The following is a 21,638-nucleotide window of genomic DNA, read 5'->3' on the forward strand; positions in this document are numbered from 1 at the left end:
CCAAACAGCACTGTTATATTTATTATGGTCACCTTGTCATTTGATTCATGTCTCATTGTCGCCATCACGAGGGCGTCAGTGATATTACATCACATTTATCAAAATACAGTTTAGTAGGCTACTCTATTATCATTTCCCCTCTCTTCTGTACTGTCCTGTGTTCTTTGATCCGTATCACTTGTTTAATTTGTGTTGAATTATGTTTCTGCAATTAAGAAAACTATACCCTAGCTTCTAATGGGTTATTGTAATTACATGGTGTTGTAATGAATTCATGAATTAATAAGCAAACAAACAAATAAATACAAAAATAATTATGCCATTTGTGTCCAATTTACAAGTTTACAAATGGTCAGTGAATAGAACAAGAATGACAACATCCCTTACAAAAAAAGACCATAGTAACCACATTCACCAACATCTCCACCCAAACACCACAGGTGTTATTACCATGTGTGGACATTTTATTATGCATGTTGTTTATAAAGATGCCAGAAATATTCTACCTGATTATTATAATCGAAAAAATAATTCGTGGAAAGGAGAACCATGTAAACTGGCACTTAAAGGGACGTTACATAGGGGAAATCACTGAATGTCATTACTGCGCCTTCGGTTTAGTCCGAAGTGGTCGGAAATTTTCTTTCTCTAGTTCCGCATGTGACGTCATGTGTAGGAAAACTTTCAGGCTTTACTGTAGCCACTGAGGCAAAAAGCCGTGTTCTGATTGGTCGGCGCATTATGCGCGGGGTGGAGTCAATGTAGCGCGTTGTACTAATTTGAGAACAAGTTCACAGCTCTATCCACAAGAGAACCACAGGATGTCTGCAACAAACTGTTCAGGTAAACTTCCTTTCATACAAATTTCACAAGACAAATTATTTCAGATGTTTTTTTTTTCTTTGTAGAAAGTGAGCAGGTTAAGTTTACAAATTGTATTTATCATGTTGACATCAGTCATTATTAATTATTATTTAATGCGTTTAAACATTTTATAAATTTTAAGTTTATAAATATTAGTTCAAAAAGCGTTTCAGTATTTGGCTTGCAATGCTAATAGAGGATGTGGCTTGTGTTAGAGCTGGATCTGGAGCTGGGAGACTTACTGCAGGAGTTTGATGATGTTGTTTCGGAGCTGAGCACACCGCAGGCATCTGAACATGTGCTGAGAGATGTGAAGAGACACACAGCACTGACTGAAGGAGACGACTCAGACTACTGTGAGTACACTGCCACACACAGTGCACTCGTACAGTCACTGAACGCCAAACATTTAGGAATACTCTACATTCAATCGCTTTAATCACTTTAATGCATAATGTGTATACACAAATGTATAAAAAGAGAGTTCTTTAATAGATAATTTCCTCATATTTCCCAATTATAAATCACTGCTATGCAATTTGTTTCTTTATCTGAAGAAACCCATGTTTGTGTATCTGAATGAGAACAAACCATAGACTTCAATAGCCTTAATAGCTAACTATAATTAATATAGTGTTGCTTTTCAATAAGCTATCAAATGCTTCACTTATGTGATTTCTGTCTGTTTTGTTTCTTGAATAGATTGTGAGAAACAATGAATGTATTAATTAGCCTTTGATCATAAGAAATATATTCTTGTGATATATACAGTACCTTGTGCACCTCAGCCACCTTGTTCTTTCGCGTTTACATGCAAATTAACCCTATTGTTTTTTTTTTTTTCAGGTAGCGAGGCTTCGCTGGTAAACAGCTTGAATGTCAGTCAAGAGGAGCTCAACATCCCAAGCTTAACCACAGCCCCAAAAGGTATTAAGAGAACATAACAGATAGTGATCACATTAACTAAACAAGCAGATGGCTTTTCCTCCCTGCTTCATGCATGGCTCTATGTTTACCTTTTCTAACTTAATGTCAATCTAAAAGGCTAAAACTATTTTATTGTGCACAGGGAATTCAGAGGGTCACATTTCTTTCAGAGTGAAATGTTCCACAGGAAATGTCACCGCACTTATCTGCGTTTCCACAGCGTCTGAAGCACTAACGTCTTCTCTCTCTCTCTGCTCTTTACAGCCCGGCTCGGGGACACCAGTGACCTACAGAGCTTCATTGATAACCTGGATAAAGAGCTTGCAGGTATAAAACAGGTGGTTGGTCACATTTAAAGCATATGTTGCAGCTTTATCTTTTGAAAGCATGGTGTAATTGCATAGAGAATATTTTATTAATCTACATAAAAAATACAGTAAGGCCAAAAGCAAGCCCTATGCAAGGATACAAATGCAGAATATTCAGCCATCCACAAGTGTGCATTCCTGTGGGAGCTACAGACTTATAATCGGTTGTTTATTTTTATGGAAAGCAATGGACGTTCACGTCTCTGTACAGAAGCAAATGTTACAATGGTAATTAATACATGAAAGTTATATCTAAGGAAATTTTTGCTTATTTGTATAGTTGAATTGGATCATCGAAGGTCAGCAGCAAAGACATTGGTTAATAAAATGGGATTAAATACATAGAGGATATTTGCGTTATTTAATATGTAAAAAAAAAGTAACTCAGATTTTTTCTTGTAACTTAAAAAGTAATGCATTACTTTACTAGTTACTTAAAAAAAGTAATCTGATTAATGCATTACACTCAACACTGGTGCTCAATGATAGTCAAACAAAACCTGAATTATTTTATGACATTATTCTTAACAAACACAAGTAAATGTTTATTAGAGCGATAATGTTAACACGCCTATCGCTAAATTCCTAATAAAAGGCCGGTGGTTTATCACAGCTCATTCCCAGCATGCTCCATTATCAGTGGAGTGACAGTCATGAATCATAACTACAAAACCATAATGCCTCACTCCCCTGACCTGAGCTGTCACAATCTTATCTGTCTTACAGAGATGTGAGATGACGGGATGCACGTGATCACAGAGGACTGAGCACCTGAAGAGCTGGCATTTAGCAAACTGTAATCTCTGCTTCCACACATTATTATGCTGAAGAAAAACACAGCTGGAAGGTTTCATTTTTGCCCCCTTCACTAAGGGAAAAGAGCTCACAAATTTGTCAAAACCGTTTGGAAGAACTACCAAGTTTCTCAGAAGTTTTATTTAAAAGATTACATTTATATGAAAAGCACAATTCCTTGTAAGTTGTGAAGATTTATTGTTAATGGCTATTTTTCACTTTTATATTAAGAATGTATAAATATCAATGCTACCAGGTTCAACATAATGTGTAATATTACTTTAACCTTGTAAAGATTTTTTTAATAATAAAGATTTTTGCATTAAACATGTATTACTCGTTTTTAATTGTTTACATTTTTTCTTATATTAGGAAGGAAAGTTTTTTTTTTCTTGTTAATAATATGTTATGTTGGGAATACCTACATAATCAAATAGGTAATTGGCTAAATCTCACCAAAAGTGCTTAATTGTCATGAAAATTGTCCTGGGAAATCTTAATGGTAAATGAACTTATTTATACACAGTGAAATATGACCTGGACAGGTTTTATGAGATTAACCTAATTAATCATAAACGCAGATATCAAATTCCTTGCAGGAGCAGCAGTTCACTAGATTAAGTTTATGGGCCTGGTGTGTAGAGAAAAAGGAAATGCACCTAGACATTCTGCAGCTGATGGAAAAGGAAGTTGTCAGTTGCACTGTGATCAAAAACAGCACAGTTTGTGGTATTGTCACAAACCACATCTTCTCAAGTTTGTTGTTTTTCTGCGTATGTAATACATGGTTCCTAAAAAATATTTGAAAGTTAAAGTCTCACTTAAATATGCACTTCATTATATTGGGCAAAATATTAAACCAGCTGCATATTGTTTTTATTTTTATTTTTTATCTACTGTATGCTTTTTAAAGTGTGATTTAAAGGGTTACTTCACACAAAAGTTTAAATTTTCTCACTCTTATGCTGTTCCAAACCTGTATTATTGAAAAATGAATAAGATATTTATAAGACTTTTACCACTGTCAACCATTAAACAATATACAGAAGAAAAAAAGCCATACAATTTTGACATGAATGTGAATAAATTATTTGAATTTTTAGGATTGAATTTTTAGGATGAACTATAACTTTGAGTGTCCAAATAATCTAAAATTTGCCCCTTCCACTTTTACACAGAGTACATTTTTGGCACTTTATTTTTATCAGATTGTACTCCCATATCTTATATAATGGAACAGATGTTAGACATTATGCAACATCATGAGCGAAAGTAGAACTTCTTCTCGGCAGCGCTGTTAATGGAAAAAGGAAGTTTGGAGTCTCTGGCACACAAAGTCTTGTGGTTTGACATTATCACTGCTCCATACTCTTAGTATTACAATAAATATTCCAAGCATGTGATTATGAAGTCACCAGTGAATGTATTTAAAGAATTGGGATTCATGTAGAAGCAGCATTTTGGAAATTATATTGTTGTAGCTACAATACATCATTCTAAAATGTAATTCCTGTTCTCTTTCAAACGAACTTCGAACTGCATCCTCAAGGGTCCTATGGGGGAACGCCTCGTTGTGACCCATGTCTGAAGCATACATTGAAAAAACACAAAAAACATGTTTGGCCAGCGATGGTCCTTGACATCACTACTGTTGCGACTTAGTATAAATAGGGAGAAACACGTCATTCTCGAGGCTTTGCTCTGACACCTGCAGTTCACACAGCTCGTGTGCTGTGGGTGTGAGTGTAGTGAAGAGCAAGTGTTTTCAGCTCTTGAGGGAGTTGGATGTGCTCTGTTGCACTCATTATGGTGCATTCATAGGACTACTGAGATGAATGTGAGTATTAAATGTTTTTTTTAAATAAAACATAAAATCCATTCTCATCCTGGATCCACCGATTCAAGAATACTAGTTATGCCAACATCGAGGGGATGCTTGAGAATGGTTATGAGAATATGCTACCTGTTGAAGAGGAGGCATCTTCTCCTGAGCTTTAAGCCTTTTAGGATATATCTCGCCTTTCAAATTTTTTGATACCTCTGTCGAGAGAAGTTCCATTGTTCCTTTGGATCTTTTGTTACATGAAGGTCCAGGTCTGAGCCCATACAACCCAGCGGTCCTGGCCCGTCTCAATCTGAGGATCAGAAACAGGCACAGAAGGCTAGTGCTCACCCAGCAGATCCATCAGCTCACCTCTCCCGCTGTGCAGCCCGCACTGCCTGTGCTGTCCGCCCCCCGGGAGGTCTCCCATGACCACTTCCGGCCAGAGCCGCAACTTCTGGCGCCAGAGAGTTACTCCGGTGAGCCTGAATTTTGCAGAACTTACCTTAACAATTGTTCCATGCACTTTGCATTACAACCCGCACCTTTGCGATGGAAGAGTCCAAGGTTGCGTTTGCTCTCACTTTACTTTCTGGCAGGGCTGCCTTATGGGGGACGGCGATGTGGGAGAACCATCATCCGTGTTGCACCTCATTCCACGCCCTCTCCGAGGAGATGAAGAGGGTATTCGATCGGGCCGCGGCCGGCAGGGAGGCCGCTCACCAGCTATCAGACCTCCGACAAGGGAAATTGTCGGTGGCGGATTACTTCATCTAGTTCCGTACCTTGGCGGTCGCGTGCCAGTGGAACGAGGAGGTGCAGTGGGATCGATTCCTCCATGGGCTGGCTGACCGTGTTCATGGGCTGGATGCCCAGATTAATCGCCGTAGTAAACAAACCAGTCCATCACGCCTTCACATCTCTCCGGAATGGGGTCACTTGAGTCGAGAGAACACGGTCTGTCCTGTCTACGATCACGAACCCATGCAGAATGGTAGAGCTCGACTATCCTGGAAGGAGAGAGAGAGGCGGAGGTCCCAGGGACTGTGTCTATATTATGGTGGCTCGGGTCATCCCCTTCATTCATCCCCGGTAAAAGAGCCAGCCCGGTAGTAAGTTTTTAGGCTACTATCGGGTGGGATCTCCGCCGGGAAGTCCTCAACTACATCTTCCACTCTCCTTCTGGTGAAACTGCGGTGGGAGAACCATACTCACAACTGTCACGCCCTTCTGGACTCTGGAGCCGAAGGTAATTTCATTGACGCTGTCCTTGCAAGTCACCTGAACCTTCCTGTCCTTCCCGTGTCTCATCCTATCTATGTCACCGCACTCAATGGCCAGGAACTGCTACACGTCACTCACATCACTGAACCCATAACTCTGCTCACCTCAGGAAACCACACCGAAACCATATCCTTTTACCTCATGGACTCCCCTGTCGCTCCCATTGCTTTAGGTCACCCCTGGTTGGTCAAACACAATCCACGAGTGGATTGGGGTTCCAACACAGTCACTTTGTGGAGTGAAAGTTGTCATGAGTCTTGTCTGGTTTCTGTGTGTCCTGTTGTGCCTGTTTCTGTCTTTCAGGAAGAGACCATGGTGTTATCAAACGTGCCCGCAGAGTACTTGGACCTGAAAGGAGTGTTCAGTAAGTCCCGCGCTGCTTCTCTTCCTCTGCATCATCCCTATGACTGTGCTATAGACTTAGTTCCAGGTAAGTCTCGGCTTAAGGGCAAGCTTTACTCTATTACTATTCTGGAGAGGGAGGCCATGGAGAAATACATTTCTGATTCCTTGGCATCGAGGTTCATCTGCCCTTCCACTTCTCCAGTGGGATTCTTTTTTGTGGGTAAGAAGGATGGTTCTCTGTGACCTTGTATTGACTACCGAGAGCTGAACAACATCATGATAAAGAATACCTATCCTTTGCCGTTGATGTCTTCAGCTTTTGAGAGGTTACAGGGAGCAACTATATTCACAAAACTGGATTTATGTAATGCTTATCATTTGGTTCGCAATAGGAAGGGGCATGAGTGGAAAACCACCTTTAACACCCCTAGAGGGCACTTTGAATATTTGGTGATGCCAAGCAAATTGCTCGTTAATGACGTATTGAGAGACATGGTAGATCAGTTTATATATGTTTACCTGGATGACATACAGATTTTTTCTTCATCTCTCCAGGAACATGTGCAGCACGTCAGATGAGTGCTCCAGAGATTACTTGATAATGGTCTTTTTGTCAAGGCGGAGAAATGCGTATTCCATGCACAGTCTGTTCCCTTCCTAGGGTATATCATCTCGTCCGAGGGAATACGTATGGATCCTGACAAGGTTAAGGCTGTGATAGATTGGCCAACTCCAGATTCCTGTAAGGCCCTACAGTGGTTTCTGGGGATCGCCAATTTTTACTGGCGTTTTATTCGTAATTTCAGCCAACTAGTCTCACCTATGACTGCCTTGATCTCCCCCAGTACTCCATTCAGGGGGTCTAATGCAGCCGAAACTGCATTTACCAACCTCAAGATCTGTTTAGTTTCTGCTCCCATCTTAGTAGCCCCTGATCCCACACGGCAGTTCATGGTGGAGGTCGACGCATCAGAGGTGGGAGTAGGTGCAGTTCTTTCCCAATGAGCTGCCTCGGACGATAAGATGCATCCCTGCGCATTTTTCTCCCATCATTTATCTCCTGCTGAATGCAATTATAACATTGGTAACAGAGAATTGTTGGCTGTCAAATTAGCTGTGGCGTCACTGGTTTGAAGGGTCAGGGGTACCTTTCATTGTTTGGACCGATCATAAAAACTTAGAATTCATCAGAACTGCCAAAAGACTCAATTCCAGGCAGACTCGGTGGGCACTTTTTTTCGTCCGCTTTGATTTTTTTCTGTCGTACCGTCCGGGTTCCAAAAACATTAAACCCAATTCTTTGTCAAGTCTTTTTGATCCTTCCTAACGCCTGGTGACTCCTGGTCACATATCGCTCTAGATTTTGTTACAGCCCTCCTGCCCTCTAATGGCATGATGGTCGTTTTGACCGTAGTGGACCGGCTCTCGAAGGTGGCACATTTCCAAATTTTGGAAAGAATTTAGCAAATTGTTAGGAGCGATGGTTAGTCTGTCTTCGGGTTATCACTCTCAGAGTAACAGGTAATCTGAGCGAGCCAACCAGGATTTAGAGAGAACGTTGCAATGTTTAGTCTCCAAGAATCCTTCTTCCTGGAGCCAACAACTCTCTATGGTGGAGTACACTCACAACTCATTACCAGTGTCAGCCACGGGCCTCTCTCCGTTTCAATGTAGCATAGGTTACCAGCCACCTGTTTTTCCTAGTCTGGAGTCTGAAGTCGCGGTCCCCTCCGCTCACGCGTTTGTCCAGAGGTGCCACCGCACCTGGACCAGAGCCTGCGAGACTCTGCTCCAGATGAGGGAGCGCACTAAGGCCAAGGCTGATCGCCACCGGTCGAAGCCTCCCGTATACGTCATGGGTCAAAAGGTGTGGCTTTCTACTAACAACATTCCACTCCGTTTATAATAAATTAGCTCCCAAATTTATTGGCCTGTTTCCTGTCACCAAGATCATTAGTCCGGCTACAATCCGCCTCAAACTATGTCCGGCGTACAGTAGGATTCATCCCGCCTTCCATGTGTCCAAAATTAAGCCCGTGTTTTTTTCACGTATTAATCCGCCTACCCCGGTTCCCCCACCGCCGCGTCTCGTTAGATGGGGAGCCAACTTATTTGGTAAATTGGATTCTGGACTCGAGACGGAGGGGACGAGGATTCCAGTACTTGGTGGACTGGGAAGGTTACGGTCCGGAGGAGAGGAGTTGGGTACCTGCTAGGAACATACTGGATCACTCCCGTATTGATGATTACAATCAGCAGGTAGGCCCTTCTGGGAACTCCAGGAGGCGTTCCTTTGGTTACTGTCATGGTTGGTAAACTGTGATCTCTGGGTTTTTCACTATGTGGTTGAAGTCTGTGTGTTACGTGCCAGCACTGATTGTTTCTTGTGGGCATCTCTGCTAATTGTCATCAGCAACAGCTGTCACTCATTACTCATCCCTATATATTGCTCAGTCTAGCGTCTTGTGTTTGTCAGAGCGTTGTTTCCTGTTACTCGTCTGATGTTTTGCTCTCTTGTGTGTTTCTGCGTTTTGGATGTCCGTGTCTCCCCGGAACCCCGTCCACAGATCGCATATCACCATCGGATCATCACTTACCTCTCAGCTTGCTTCCCTGCAGTTCCTGTGTCACCCTCTCCTGCTGCCAACTCATCACTGCACTTCGGATCCTCCAATCGCCTGCATCTTCCTAGACTGTGTATCCCCGGGCAAGTATCATCTGTGTTTTCATCTTTATGTACTGTGTCATTCATATAATTAAATATTCATTACTCGCACTTGCTTCCTGCCACTCCTTTCACCTAGTCGTTTCACAAGGCTTCTTTGGAGTCGCCTCTTGAGAGAAGATGGTGCCCTGGCGCAGGAACCAGCATGGGTGAGCATGATCCTCTCTCTCTCTCTTTCTCTACACACACACACACACACACACACACATATATATATATATATATTGATGTGCTGGTGGTTATGTGTTTATAATCTTACTGTGAGATTTCTTTGCAGTGTTCTTCTGGGACCTGTAGTTTACTGTCCCTTCTAATGTAGGTCCTCTGAGAGCACCCCTGACCCTTGGCTTGATTTAGAAACCGGGTGCTGAAGATACGACTTTCAGTGTTTCTTCACTCAATATTATGCTCAGCTGGTATGATAGCCCTGGTTCCGGCTTCATGCTTCCTGGGTCATGCGGCCAGGTCATAGGCTTCTGCAGGAGCCTTCTTAATCATCGGGCCCCCGGCACAGCACTACAAAGATTTATAGGTAAATCTATAGGTAAATTTATAGGTAAAGAAGTACAGGTGGCAGTGCTCCCCTTGCCTTAGAGCAGTGGTTCCCAACCTTTTTCAACTCGCGGCCTACACAACCAAACACATATGTTTGCGCGGCCCACTTCAAAAAAATTAACTGACCCCACTATTGTTGGGTTAATAACTTAGTACTTAGAAGCTAGATTTTAAACTATATTTATTGAATAAACTATGGCTGTGCGATATGGACAAAAAAAATAAATAAAACTATCGCGATTTTTTTTGATCAATTTTGCAATTGTGCTTTTACAGTCATAAATGCATTCAGGATTAATTTGAAACATATTTCCAAAAGAAAACCAATCAGTGCTTTATCAAAAAGTTGTAACATCTCTAGAACAGACATAAGTCAAAATTATCACTATAGTGAAGATGTAAAAAAATTTATAGACTTGTGGCAAAAAAAAAAAAAAAAAATCCTGTATACAGGGACTTTTTTTTCTTTTTTGCCATGCATTGTTCATAGAGCTCATTAATTGTAGCGGTGCCTAAGGTGTTTGCAGTGTGTATACAGTATGTGTATGCGCTCAGCAGTGAGAGCGCATAAATATAACGCGAAAGCACATTAAAATAATGCACGAGTGCGAATCTCTCTGTTCGCAGCAGATTTCCTTTGCTCTGTCACAAAACCGGTCCTGCTTGCTCAGATACACGCTGCTTTGCGAGGAGAGAGTGTGCACACTTAAAACGTGTCCTCTCACTTAAACTGCATCCTGTTCACTAACAAATTCACTCTATGCTCATGTGTTAGACATGAATTATTTTCGCACGTTTTTATTTCTAGCCTTTTACCGCAGTGAGAACGCTCTGATCCGTCAACATTGGCTCAGAAAAAATGCGCATCACAGACAGTGTGTGAACCTGCAGTTAGGCATATGCGCACGCTCAAATCGTGATTTTAGGATGTTTTCTTTTAATCGCACAGCCCTAGAATGGACTGGAAATTAACAGAAAATAATTGGCGGCCCACCTGCAATACCACCGCGGACCACAGGTTGAAAACCACTGCCTTAGAGGATTGTATTAGAGTTTGCCTCTCCCATTCGTTTTAGCACTTCTGGCAATGCTTGGGAAGCTACACACAGGAAGCTCTGTGAACTTTCTTAACTCCACATGGTGGTAAGTGTGCACACAAGACTCTTTCTGAAATCCTGTATAGTAAGGGTTATGCGTTTAGCTTCATTATCTGAGTTGGTTAGACCCCAGTACCTTGGGCTACACTCAACCAATGTGTCTCTATTTACAAACTTTAAAGCATCGCTACCCTCAGTATTGAGGGTTATTGTGAGTTCTCTCCCCTTCTGAGGAGTTGGATTCCTCGCTCCATGGGCTGTTCTCCCTTCTGATTCTAATGATGCTGCTGTAGGTTGAACCCCATCTCTCGTTGAGAGCTGGGTTTATGCTCCCTCAGCTAGGTAACCTACTTGTAGCCATTCCAGCATTGGAACATGTGGTAGGTCAAGCTCCACTCTCATTTGAGAGCTGGGTGTTTTCCCCTCCCCTCAGCTAGATATTTACTGCTAGCCACTCCAGCATTATACCATATATTGAGTTGATGACTTTCAAACATATTGGTTTTGGGATGCACCATTCCATCTATGAGTTGCTCTTTCACAGTGTCACAAGAGCCCCTTAGAATGGTATCCTAAAATACATATTATGGTAAGTTTGCACGTGAAGCCTTTGCACACTTTCTTAAATACACACTGTGGTAAGTTTGTATGCTAGTACTCTGCGTTCTTTTCTAAAATCCTACATGGTAAGGGCTTTGCATGGTTGCTTCATGCCCTTTCTTGAGCTGGTAAAGCCCTGGTCATCTTGGGCATGGCTCCACCTATGTATCCTCAGGATACCTATTTAAATAGAGTGTTGCTACTAGGGATTTGTTGAGACAGTTCCTTCAGCAAGCTTATGTGAGAGCAGGCGGTAGCCCATGTCTAACAGGCCATGACTTAATATGATGCTAGGCTCTTGGTCGTATCCCTACAAAGGAATCTATTCTTGATTCCAAGCTTTGAGCTCTACCCCGGGCCTAGGAGTCTGGCCCTAACAGGTAAGTTTGGGTATGTAGCCAAGGCCTTTGACAGCCATCTTATGTCCTGGGGCAACTCCCATGGAAATGGTAGAGTTGGTACTTAGTGCTCTCATAGTTCTGGCCTACACTTCCCTCAGCATGGTGGTATGGGTATACCGTTCCCCATAGTGTCCCCTACAGGAGGCAGTTTGAAGTTCTCTTGAAAGGGGAACGTCTCAGGTTACTAATGTAACCATGGTTGCCTGAGTAGGGAACGACACACTGTGTCCTCTAGGTTTCTTGCCATGCTTTGGACGCAAGCTTCAGATGAAGAACTGAATGACATGTTCTCCCGGGGCCTATTTATACTATAGACACACTGGTAGTGATGTCGTGGGCTGTCGCTGGCCAACATGTTGGAGTTTTTTCAATGTCTGCTTCAGACACTGGTCACAATGAGGCATTTCCCCATAGCGACCCCTAGAGGACACAGTGTCTCGTTTCCTACTCAGGGAACCATGGTTCCATAAGTAACCTCAGACGTTTCCCGTAAGCATTAAGGAACTGTTTGCTTTCAGACTGTGTTCGAGACAGTTAAACGCTTTTGGCGAGGACATTGTGTTCAGTTTATGTCCTCTTGGGTTGTTTTTTGAAGGACCCATAATGCTCTTGGTAACAGACTGACCTGAATGTCAAAACTGCACTGTAAGGGACGTGAGAAACAGCCGTTTGGCATCTCTTACTTTTCTTTTTTTTTTGACACTGATATTTACAGTCTTTCTGTTTGTGACAGCTGAGCAGATGATAAATTGCACTTTGCCCAGTGAAAAAAGTCAAAGACAGAATGTTAAAATGGAGAATCTTGAAGCAAATTAAAAACCATTTTCTTTTCACATACCATTTTAAATTGGTTAAACAACATTACACTTATGGTACATTTATACAGGTTTAGAAAGTTTGGCAGTATTCCTGCTGTGAGAGTATTCAAATATCAAATTTTCTCAAGAAAAACGCTTCAAACTCCTGCCATCAATATACTGTAGGTTTCTGTATTATTTGCACACATTTCTATGGTTGCACAATAGCCTGAGTAAAAAAAAAAAAAAAAGGAAAAACAAAACGATTCTCAGTATTATTCTAGTTTGTCACTTTAGCGTCAATAGATGGGATATTTTCACCTCTTTTTTGTCTACTAACCAAAACCTGTAAGTCACATCACATAGATCCATAATAACACATGAGCAAACAAAGAATGTTTACTGGTTAATAGTAAAATATTCCAAGCACAATAAACTACTATATAAGCAGTCCATTCAAAGATATATGGCACTTGGTGTGCAAAGTTGTAATCTGATTCTTAAGATAAACAGTCTGACAGTCCCAGCTGAACCTGGGTGTCTGATGCATCCGATCTATGAATATACAAAGAGATTTGGCCAGAATGGACGATTCTCGATTTCAGCATGAATAGGCCCCCAACTGCTGTGACAACGTCCACCTCTATTGATATGAAAACTTTCAAATTGTCCCTCTCCTGTTTTGCATTTCAAATAGACACTGAAGGGAAATGGTTCCTTATGTAGATGGTATTTTGTGCAAAAGAAAACAGATGCTTTAAGGCATGCTTCAGCTGATTGCCTAATTAGAATGTAGGCAAGAAATTGTGTCTGTTTTGTGCATTTTGGAAGCCCCCCAGCAAGATAGATCCAGGCGTCTTTGTTTACAGAGGCTTGTCATCTGTTTGATGCAATGCTTTGCTGAAGTACACACTAGAGAGCTGCACTGTGCACAAAACAATGATTGTATTAAGACAGGGCAACGCTACACAACACATGCTGCTTATGCCACAAAAAGTAAAGGTAAACACAAATAAACCGTAGACCAAGAAACATGCCTCTAATCTGCTTATGCCAACCAAACCAATTAAGAAGTCAGGGTAATTCAAAGACAAACAATACAAACTCATTTTTCTCCCTGGATAGTCAGACGAGCAGGTTATCTGTTCTGTCAACACGACAGCAAGAACAGAGTTGGAATATGGCACGAAATGCTACTGTGAAAACAGATGAATGTATCAGCAAATGTTTAACCACACTGCTGCAAATGCTGCTGTCTGGAACAGGAAGAACAAGAAATCTTTCAGGTAAACACTACTCCAAAAGAATGTCAGCCTTGTGTGCTCAAAGTCTTTTATGTTGTCCTTTGGAATAATGTTTCTCAACTCCAGACCTCGAGACCGACCTCCCAAAATGTTTCAGATGGCTTCCTATTCAACACACGCAGAAGCTAATGGATCAGGTGTTTTAATTAGAGACACATCTAAAGCATTCTATAACATGGGTGTCCAGGACTGGTAGTCTTAATCAATTCATTAAATATTAAAGTATTCTGAGAAATAATAAAACTTTTTTATTTTATTTTTATAATTCGATATTTTTTTATTTAGTAATAATATTTAGCAATAGTATTAAAGTGTTAAGCATGTTGTGGCAGTTATTCATTCATATTTGGTGTTAAACCATTTGTGTCACTGCCATCTCATGGTCAAAGCTTGCAAATGCCGTTCTATTTTGCATATGTGTGTATATGTGTGCGCGCGTGTGTGTGTGTGTGAGAGAGAGAGAGACAGAGAGAGATTGAGAGAGATGAAAGATTGTTTTCCTGTAAAGCATCTGTAAAACTAAGTAGAACTGCAATATATATGAGCAGTGGTTCTCAGTCAGTGGGACGGTGCACACAAGAGGGCCTCAGAAAACTCTCAAGAAGGCCTCAAGATCAGGGCCGTTTGAAGGAATTTGGGGGCCCCAAGCAAAATGGACATAGAGGCCCCCCGACCCCTGCACGCACGCAAAGCCTACAGGAACCACAGCATAGCCATACAGTTTAAGTTCACCCACACTTTATATAAATAAAAAAGGTTTACAGTGCAAATACTGTTTGAAAAAATAGTTTGGTGAGAATTCAATAGTGATTTGCAATAATATGACAGCACACACTTATCAGTTTAAACTCTGGGCTGTGCAGGATATCAGCTATAATTATGTATTGTACTGTGAACAATGACAATAAAGTTGACAGATGAATTAAGTGAATTTAAGTGCCATTCAGTTGGGGTTTTAAATAGAGCATTTTCTGAGATGCACATTAAACATTAAACATTAAACATTAATTTAATTTATATTTAAATTATTGAAATTAAGCAAACTTAACTTTTTGGTAAACAAATGGGATTTACTATTAAAAATAAAACATGGAAGAAATTTTGTTTGATTAAACCTTAAAAAAAAAAAAAAGTTAGATTTTTTTTTAGGAGTAGGCTATGTTCTGCTGAACAATAGTAATACATCTCTGGCAAATACTTGTCTAAAACAGGACTTTTATTTTGACGGGTTGACGTACCATTTATTCAAATCAAACGCTCAAATGCTCATGAAGTGACTGTCAGAGCAGTTCTGGAGATGTTGTTCATGTGTTCACGTCTTTAGTGAGACAGCAGATGCTGAAATTACCGCGAGCGTCACGTGCGCTTCAGTGTAAAGGAAGTCGCGCTTCTGCTCCATTCATTAACAGAGACGAGCAGAACATGCAGGATTCATATTTAAATAGACTTTTCCGGCTTAATATTTACAGATATTAGTACATATCGTGATTTGATGTAAGTGCAATGACCTTTTTTTAATTCATTCATTCAAAATCGACACACGCCACGACGTTCTCTTTACATTTGCCCTCGCCCTCAAATCAAAACACTGCTGACTTCTTTGCAGTAAGCGATTTCTGTTCTGCGTCTTCCTCATCCCGTTAAAAAACATGTTACAGTAACCATATTCCTTCCTTTCGAAAAACAAAATTGCACTAACTGTTCGTTACAAGCAGCATTTGCCCTCAGGCAGGTAGCTAACATAAACATATTTTTGCTAGCCCTTACGAAAATTAACCATGGTTTTACTACAAATAAAACCAAAAAACCATGGTTACTGTAGTTAAACCATGGTAACCACAAATTAACCATGGTTTTGCTATATTTACCATAGTTTAACCATGGTATTTGTAGTAAATCTGTGGTTTTACAAATGGAAGTCAATACGCCAAAAAACCATGGGTTACTACAGTTTTACTATAATAAAACCATGGTTATTTTTCGTAAGGGCCTACTTGCTGCAAAATTACACCATTTGTACAAGACCTACAGGTAGAGCTATTATATCCAGTGTAATTTATCACTTACCACTATCTTTTTTTTTTTTTTTTTTTTTCTTATCCTCCTTTCTCTTCTGGCTTTCTGAAGCATAATTCCGCTTCATGACTGCCGGGGAGGTTTTGTATTTTGCCGGTAGCAGAGATCACGTGTAGGCTGGCTGCTGTTCGGGACTACTGAGAGGGGCCCCCTTGAGGGGGATCCCGATAACAGTGTCATTACACGTTACTGCATTGACAATGAAAGGGGCGCTCAAACAGTGTCGTTGCATTTTATTCTTAACCAGGCGTTGTCTTGAAGCAATTGCTTGGTTTGCCTGCCTTGTCGCGACAGGCCTGCTCAAGATGATTAAAATGATTTAAAGTAAGGCAAACCAAGCAATTAAAATAAGCAAAAACAACAACAAATAGTAATAAATAAATCGTAATTTACTTTCCCCTCAACCGTGGGAAGAACCAGGATTCCCACTGTGCAGGAACAATGGATTTATGAGGTAGTCTGATTTACTAGACCTGAAAAACACATAGAATCACCGTAAAACCTTACAGTCAAATTTATTAAATGAAATGAGTTAATTAATTAAAGTTTTACTGTAAGTTCAATGCACTAAGAAAAAAAGTGAGCTCAGTAACTGATTATATTATGCAGAACTCAAGTTGAATTTGTTGCATCAGATTTTGGAGCGGAATTTCCTTATATGGGTCCTAAGGGCACTTCTGCCGGAAGAGCGCGCGCGCGCCTGTAGAGCGAGAGAGCGAAATGTCACAAAAGAAGTGTGTTTTTGGTTGCCAGGGCTAGACAACCCTGCACAGATTACCAAAAAAAAAAAACAGCATTAAGGGACCAGTGGACGGAGTTTATTTTTACAGAGCATCAACGGAGTTGTGCAAGTGTTTGTGTTTGTTCCCTGCATTTCGAAGATGCTTGTTTTACAAACAAGGCCCAATTTGACGCCGGATTTGCACATCGTTTATTTCTTAAGGATAATGCAATCCCAATGAAAAAGGGTCACGATCGTGTGTTGGAACCGCATGCGGTGAGTAAAACTGCTTCAAATATCTCTGTTTTGTTAACTTAGCTATCGGCGCGTAAGCACATCAAGTAAACAACATGCGATGTTGTCATCAAACTACACTTTCCACATGTACAGCTTAAAAAAAAAAAAAAGATGACATAAAGTGGAACTTAGTCATTTTCCAAAACCGCTAAGCAAATATATACAGTTTCAGTACATACCACATAGAGACGTCGTTGCTGATGCTGCTCTTGTTAAATTTCAGCCTCTGGGTCTGATTCTGGATCATAAATATACACTGAATCTGACTGTTAGCCATGGTTTGTTTTGGATGCTCTCAACGCAAAAGCCTACTGGCGCTCGTGATTCTTTAGCTCCGCCCACACGTCACGCCTCCAGTCGCTCGTGTTTTTCCTGGGAAAAAACGGTACAGACTATTTTTCTCTTATAAATATAATAAAACTAAAGAGTTTTTGGAGATATGAAGGATGCAATAGTACTCTATAGGTACTCCAGATTAACAGGAGATTGAGTGAAAACGAGCATTTCACCCCCCCCTTTAAGTCCAAAGCATGTTAAGACTATAGCTATTGGGGAGAGTGGGGTAAGATGAGGCTTTTTTTTTTACTTAGTGGTGGTCCTCAAGGGGAAATGAAGAAGAAGTTTAATTAAAGTAATTTCAGGATGTTTCCTATCATTTTAAATGATCAGAATGCATCAATGAATGATAAAGGATTTTAAAAATTTGGCTTCTTAAGTGATAAATGTCTCTGAGTCTTATTAAAATTTTAGTCAAAAGTTTCTTTGCATGGTAACTTTTCTGAATCGTTGAACAGGCCAGTAGGTACAGGCTCAATTTACCCCAAAGCAATTGGCTCACTTTTCCCCATAGCTGCAATAAAATAAAATAAAAAGCTAGCTAGCTTAGCAATTCAAGTTCATATTTTGATAAATGATTTGAATGGTTTTATATGTTGCTAAATAAATCACCTATATGTATCATACATATTTTTGACCTGGATACATCTGTTATGCAATTTTTTTTACATTGACCATCCTAAACAGTTTTTTAAATAAATTGGTGCCTTCCAATCCTCCCGTGTTATTCTCCTTTTCACAGTCTGGTTCCAAATTACATTTTCACATGACAGTAAAAGTGCACAGCTGCCAAGATACAGTGGGTGGATCGACTTACCCGCTGGTTTTGTTTAGAAGTAGTAAGTGCTTACTGATGCAGTGATGATGGTGTCTTGCAGTATTAACACACATGCTTTAGCTTGCTAAGTTGCTAGCAAGCAACTACAAGAGAGTGGAGACAACATTATTAAATGAAATGGCTCTAATCAATACAATTAAGTTTCAGCAACATAAAATCTTTTGAGTGGAGTTTAGTTGTGTTTCAGGAAATATTATTTTAGTAAACTCAAATGAAATAAGTTTACAGTACTCAAAACCATTGTTTTCTTAACTTAAATGTATTTGTGACATTTAGTTTCCTCAACTGAACTCATTTTGTTTTACAGTGACATGCATTTCTCTATAGTTAATGCCATGCTGTAAAAATATTTTATTGGCCTCGGAAAGGTTTAAAACCACTAGTCTAGAGGAGTTATTCTTTTTATTTTTGAATTAACTGTCTCCCATAGCCTTATTTTCATTCATATCAAATTAACATCAGGTGTTTAACATGACAGAGTTCTATAGAAGCTCTAATTATTAGATATGATGATGCTCAGATGTGACACAAGATTTAAATGGAATTGATCGGCTTATATGGAATAGATGTGCAATAACAGTGTTACTTTGAGATGCAGGCATCTCTGTAATGAAGTGCACTGCAGTGTGTGACAGTGTGAAAATAATGGCTGGAGCAGCAGAAAGTCTGGATGACTTTGACTCAGACTGTTTTTTCAGCTGCATGCTTGAGGGCCACAGAAAAAAATGCATTTCCAGATAAGGGGACATATTTTTGGAATGGGGGCTGTGAGGTCAAAGGCTAACTTGCCATTTTCCTTCATTATATGCCATATTACTGGAGGTACAATGCAGGAGTATATCATACTGTACATCATTTATTAGACCTTCTGGATTGCCAGCGGCCATGTATTTGAGTGAGCAGCTGTTCTGAGTTCTTTCAACAAGGACAAATTATAAGCATGGATTTAAACCTAATAAATAGGTTAACATTGCCAGCAGACATGTTTTTACGTGCCATCAGCCATGCTATTAATAATCTGAATTTCTTATAATTGGTGCAGTATCTGGGAGCTGTATTGTTAAAAGCACTATAAAAGGTGACTATTATTATTGTTCTTTTAAAAATTATTTTTGCATGCTAACCTTGTTATCATTCCAAATGTAGATGCATCCAAAATAATAGAAAGTAATAGAAATCTCGTTAAAGCTTCTTAGGATGCCCGAACTGATTTTAAACCTCGTAAAACCTGCAATAAAATCAATGAGACTTTGAGAGATTGTATACGTGTAAACTAAACAGAGTAAAGTAAATCAAATCATATCTAATCATGTGAATTTCAACAAAATACTTAAACAGATGTCAACTACAAACATATGTCAGTTATAAACACAAAGAATATATGAAAACCACTTGTTACTGTTTAGCAAAAATGTAATGAATTTAATGAATCAAGGGAGCACCACTTGAAAATGTAGCTTTCTTTAAGGCCATATTCCTTTCGTTTCAATGTGCGCTCACTAGATCTCATTTAGGGTTTAGACTTCAGCTCAAATCAGCTCTAAGGCATCTGGAACTAGAGATAATGACATGATGATAATGATATTTGTTCTTTACCATATAATAGCACTGAGGTCAGGATTGTCTGTTCAGGGTATTAATTCTCACTCCGTTTACTCTGAAGATGAAAAGACAGAGCACGTCATCTGAAGGGAATGAAAGAAAGAGCAGGAGAGTGCAGAAGAGGCCTGGTCAACTCATATAAAGCAAATAATGTAAAGAATTGAAAGGAAAAATTGTTATTCATTTCTTCCGAACGACTCAAAGTAGTAAAATTTAATCTACTACAAACTAGAGCTTTCTGGAAATAGCGTTTACAAGAAAACACTAGACATATTCAAACATGTGGTCCATCCTCACCTTTAGACTTAATTATTTAGGCTAAATAAAGTATATAGTATCAATCATCACCCAACTGAATTTCTAAATGCATGTTAAAGGTCTCATTGCAAACAGTTTATTTGTGCACATTTAAGTTATCAAAAAATGCATTGACCTAATAGCATTTAATAATCTATATATGATTATTATGATATTCACCAGACTTTTCTCTAATGATGCATGCAGGACTTATTATTATTTATTTAATTGTAAAATGAATAAAAATACTGGAGGTGAATGGATGGATTCATGTTAAAATCCCCACTTTTGGGTGCTGTTTTCAATAAAAGCTCAAATTGAAGCCAAAGCCTTATGTGTCTCATTGGGAGGTCGTTCACAATTATTACATCCACACATCACTCAACATGCATTAGTTCTATTTGACCGCTTCGCTGTCTTCAATTAATATGAAACATGCCGTTATTCTTGCAATTACCTGCAAGATCATTTTAATGTTTGTATGCAGCCGTCCCAGTCGGAGTTGGCACAGCACACGAGGTTAATAAGATTAAAATGTGCTGTTAACTTGTCATGGTTGAGATCTCCTCTTTAACACCTTATAACACGTGCTATTAGCTCTATTTAATGTGTATTACCTTGTGAGCGCAATTAGTGTGGATCTCCTGCACTTCCTTAATAGTCTGTTCCACCGATACTGTATAGCCCTTAAAGCAATACCGCAGCTAATCATCTTTAAAACTATTTTATGAGGTACAGTTTTATGAGCGAGAGGGAGGGAGGAAAAGAGAAAGAGCAATGCTTAAATGCTGTCATCCTTCCAGTTAAGGCCCTCAAGTCCCAATGTGATGGAAACCATCCATACTCCTTTTGTTATTATTTCTAAAATGAAGTAATAGTAGATCATAGTTAAACCTTTTTTTAACTACAAGACAGTAATATATCTCTGACTTCTCTAGTTGCAGTTCTCAGAAGAAAGTCCAGTCATCAAGGGAGATGTACACGTATACATACACATCCTTTAAAAACAGCAGACTATATATGTCTGCTCAGCAGGAATGAGTCTTTGCGACTGTTACCTCTTTAAGTGCTGCTTTCCAAGGTAACTATTACTATTATTATTGCACATACCCTCTAAATGTAAATGAAACATGTCTGCACAGGTTCATGGCAACAGACACAAATGATACCTGAAATCACTTGGATTGCTGAGGAGAGATGTAATATTAGAGAGTTTAGCCATGTAGTTTCACTTGGTTAGGACCAGACCAGAATCTCACAGAGACCCGAGGATGGAATCTTTGACTAAAGCAGACCAGAAAGCAAACCATATTAACAGGTCCCAAAGAAAAAAACGATATAAAACCTGAGGTGTTTCTCTTAGCACAGACTGGAGTCAGATATGAGGGAACATTGTGTGCATTAGCGCAAGATCATTATCAAGCTCTAATATTCTCAAAAATGCCATTCTAAACACAGTAAAATATGTAGATGTTGCTAGAAAAATGTGTTTAATCAGAAAATGGGCCATCTAATTAATGGAAATATCATATTCATTTCTACTGTGCATTAGACCCTTTCAGAGCTACAGAACGGGAGGATGCCAGA

General features: G+C 39.7%; 1 protein-coding gene across 1 annotated transcript; it reads left to right on the forward strand.

Annotated features, from left to right (window-relative positions):
* The first annotated feature begins 685 nt into the window (after positions 1 to 685).
* LOC128027002 (regulator of cell cycle RGCC) lies at positions 686 to 3,285 on the forward strand. Its single transcript, XM_052614325.1, has 5 exons — positions 686 to 843; positions 1,080 to 1,220; positions 1,711 to 1,791; positions 2,056 to 2,118; positions 2,886 to 3,285. Exons 1-5 carry the CDS (start codon positions 822 to 824, stop codon positions 2,891 to 2,893), a joined length of 315 nt encoding a protein of 104 aa, XP_052470285.1. The 5' UTR covers positions 686 to 821; the 3' UTR covers positions 2,894 to 3,285.
* The last annotated feature ends 18,353 nt before the right edge of the window (positions 3,286 to 21,638 follow it).

The sequence above is a fragment of the Carassius gibelio genome, chromosome A14 (genome assembly GCF_023724105.1).
Source record: "Carassius gibelio isolate Cgi1373 ecotype wild population from Czech Republic chromosome A14, carGib1.2-hapl.c, whole genome shotgun sequence".
NCBI lineage: Eukaryota > Metazoa > Chordata > Actinopteri > Cypriniformes > Cyprinidae > Carassius > Carassius gibelio.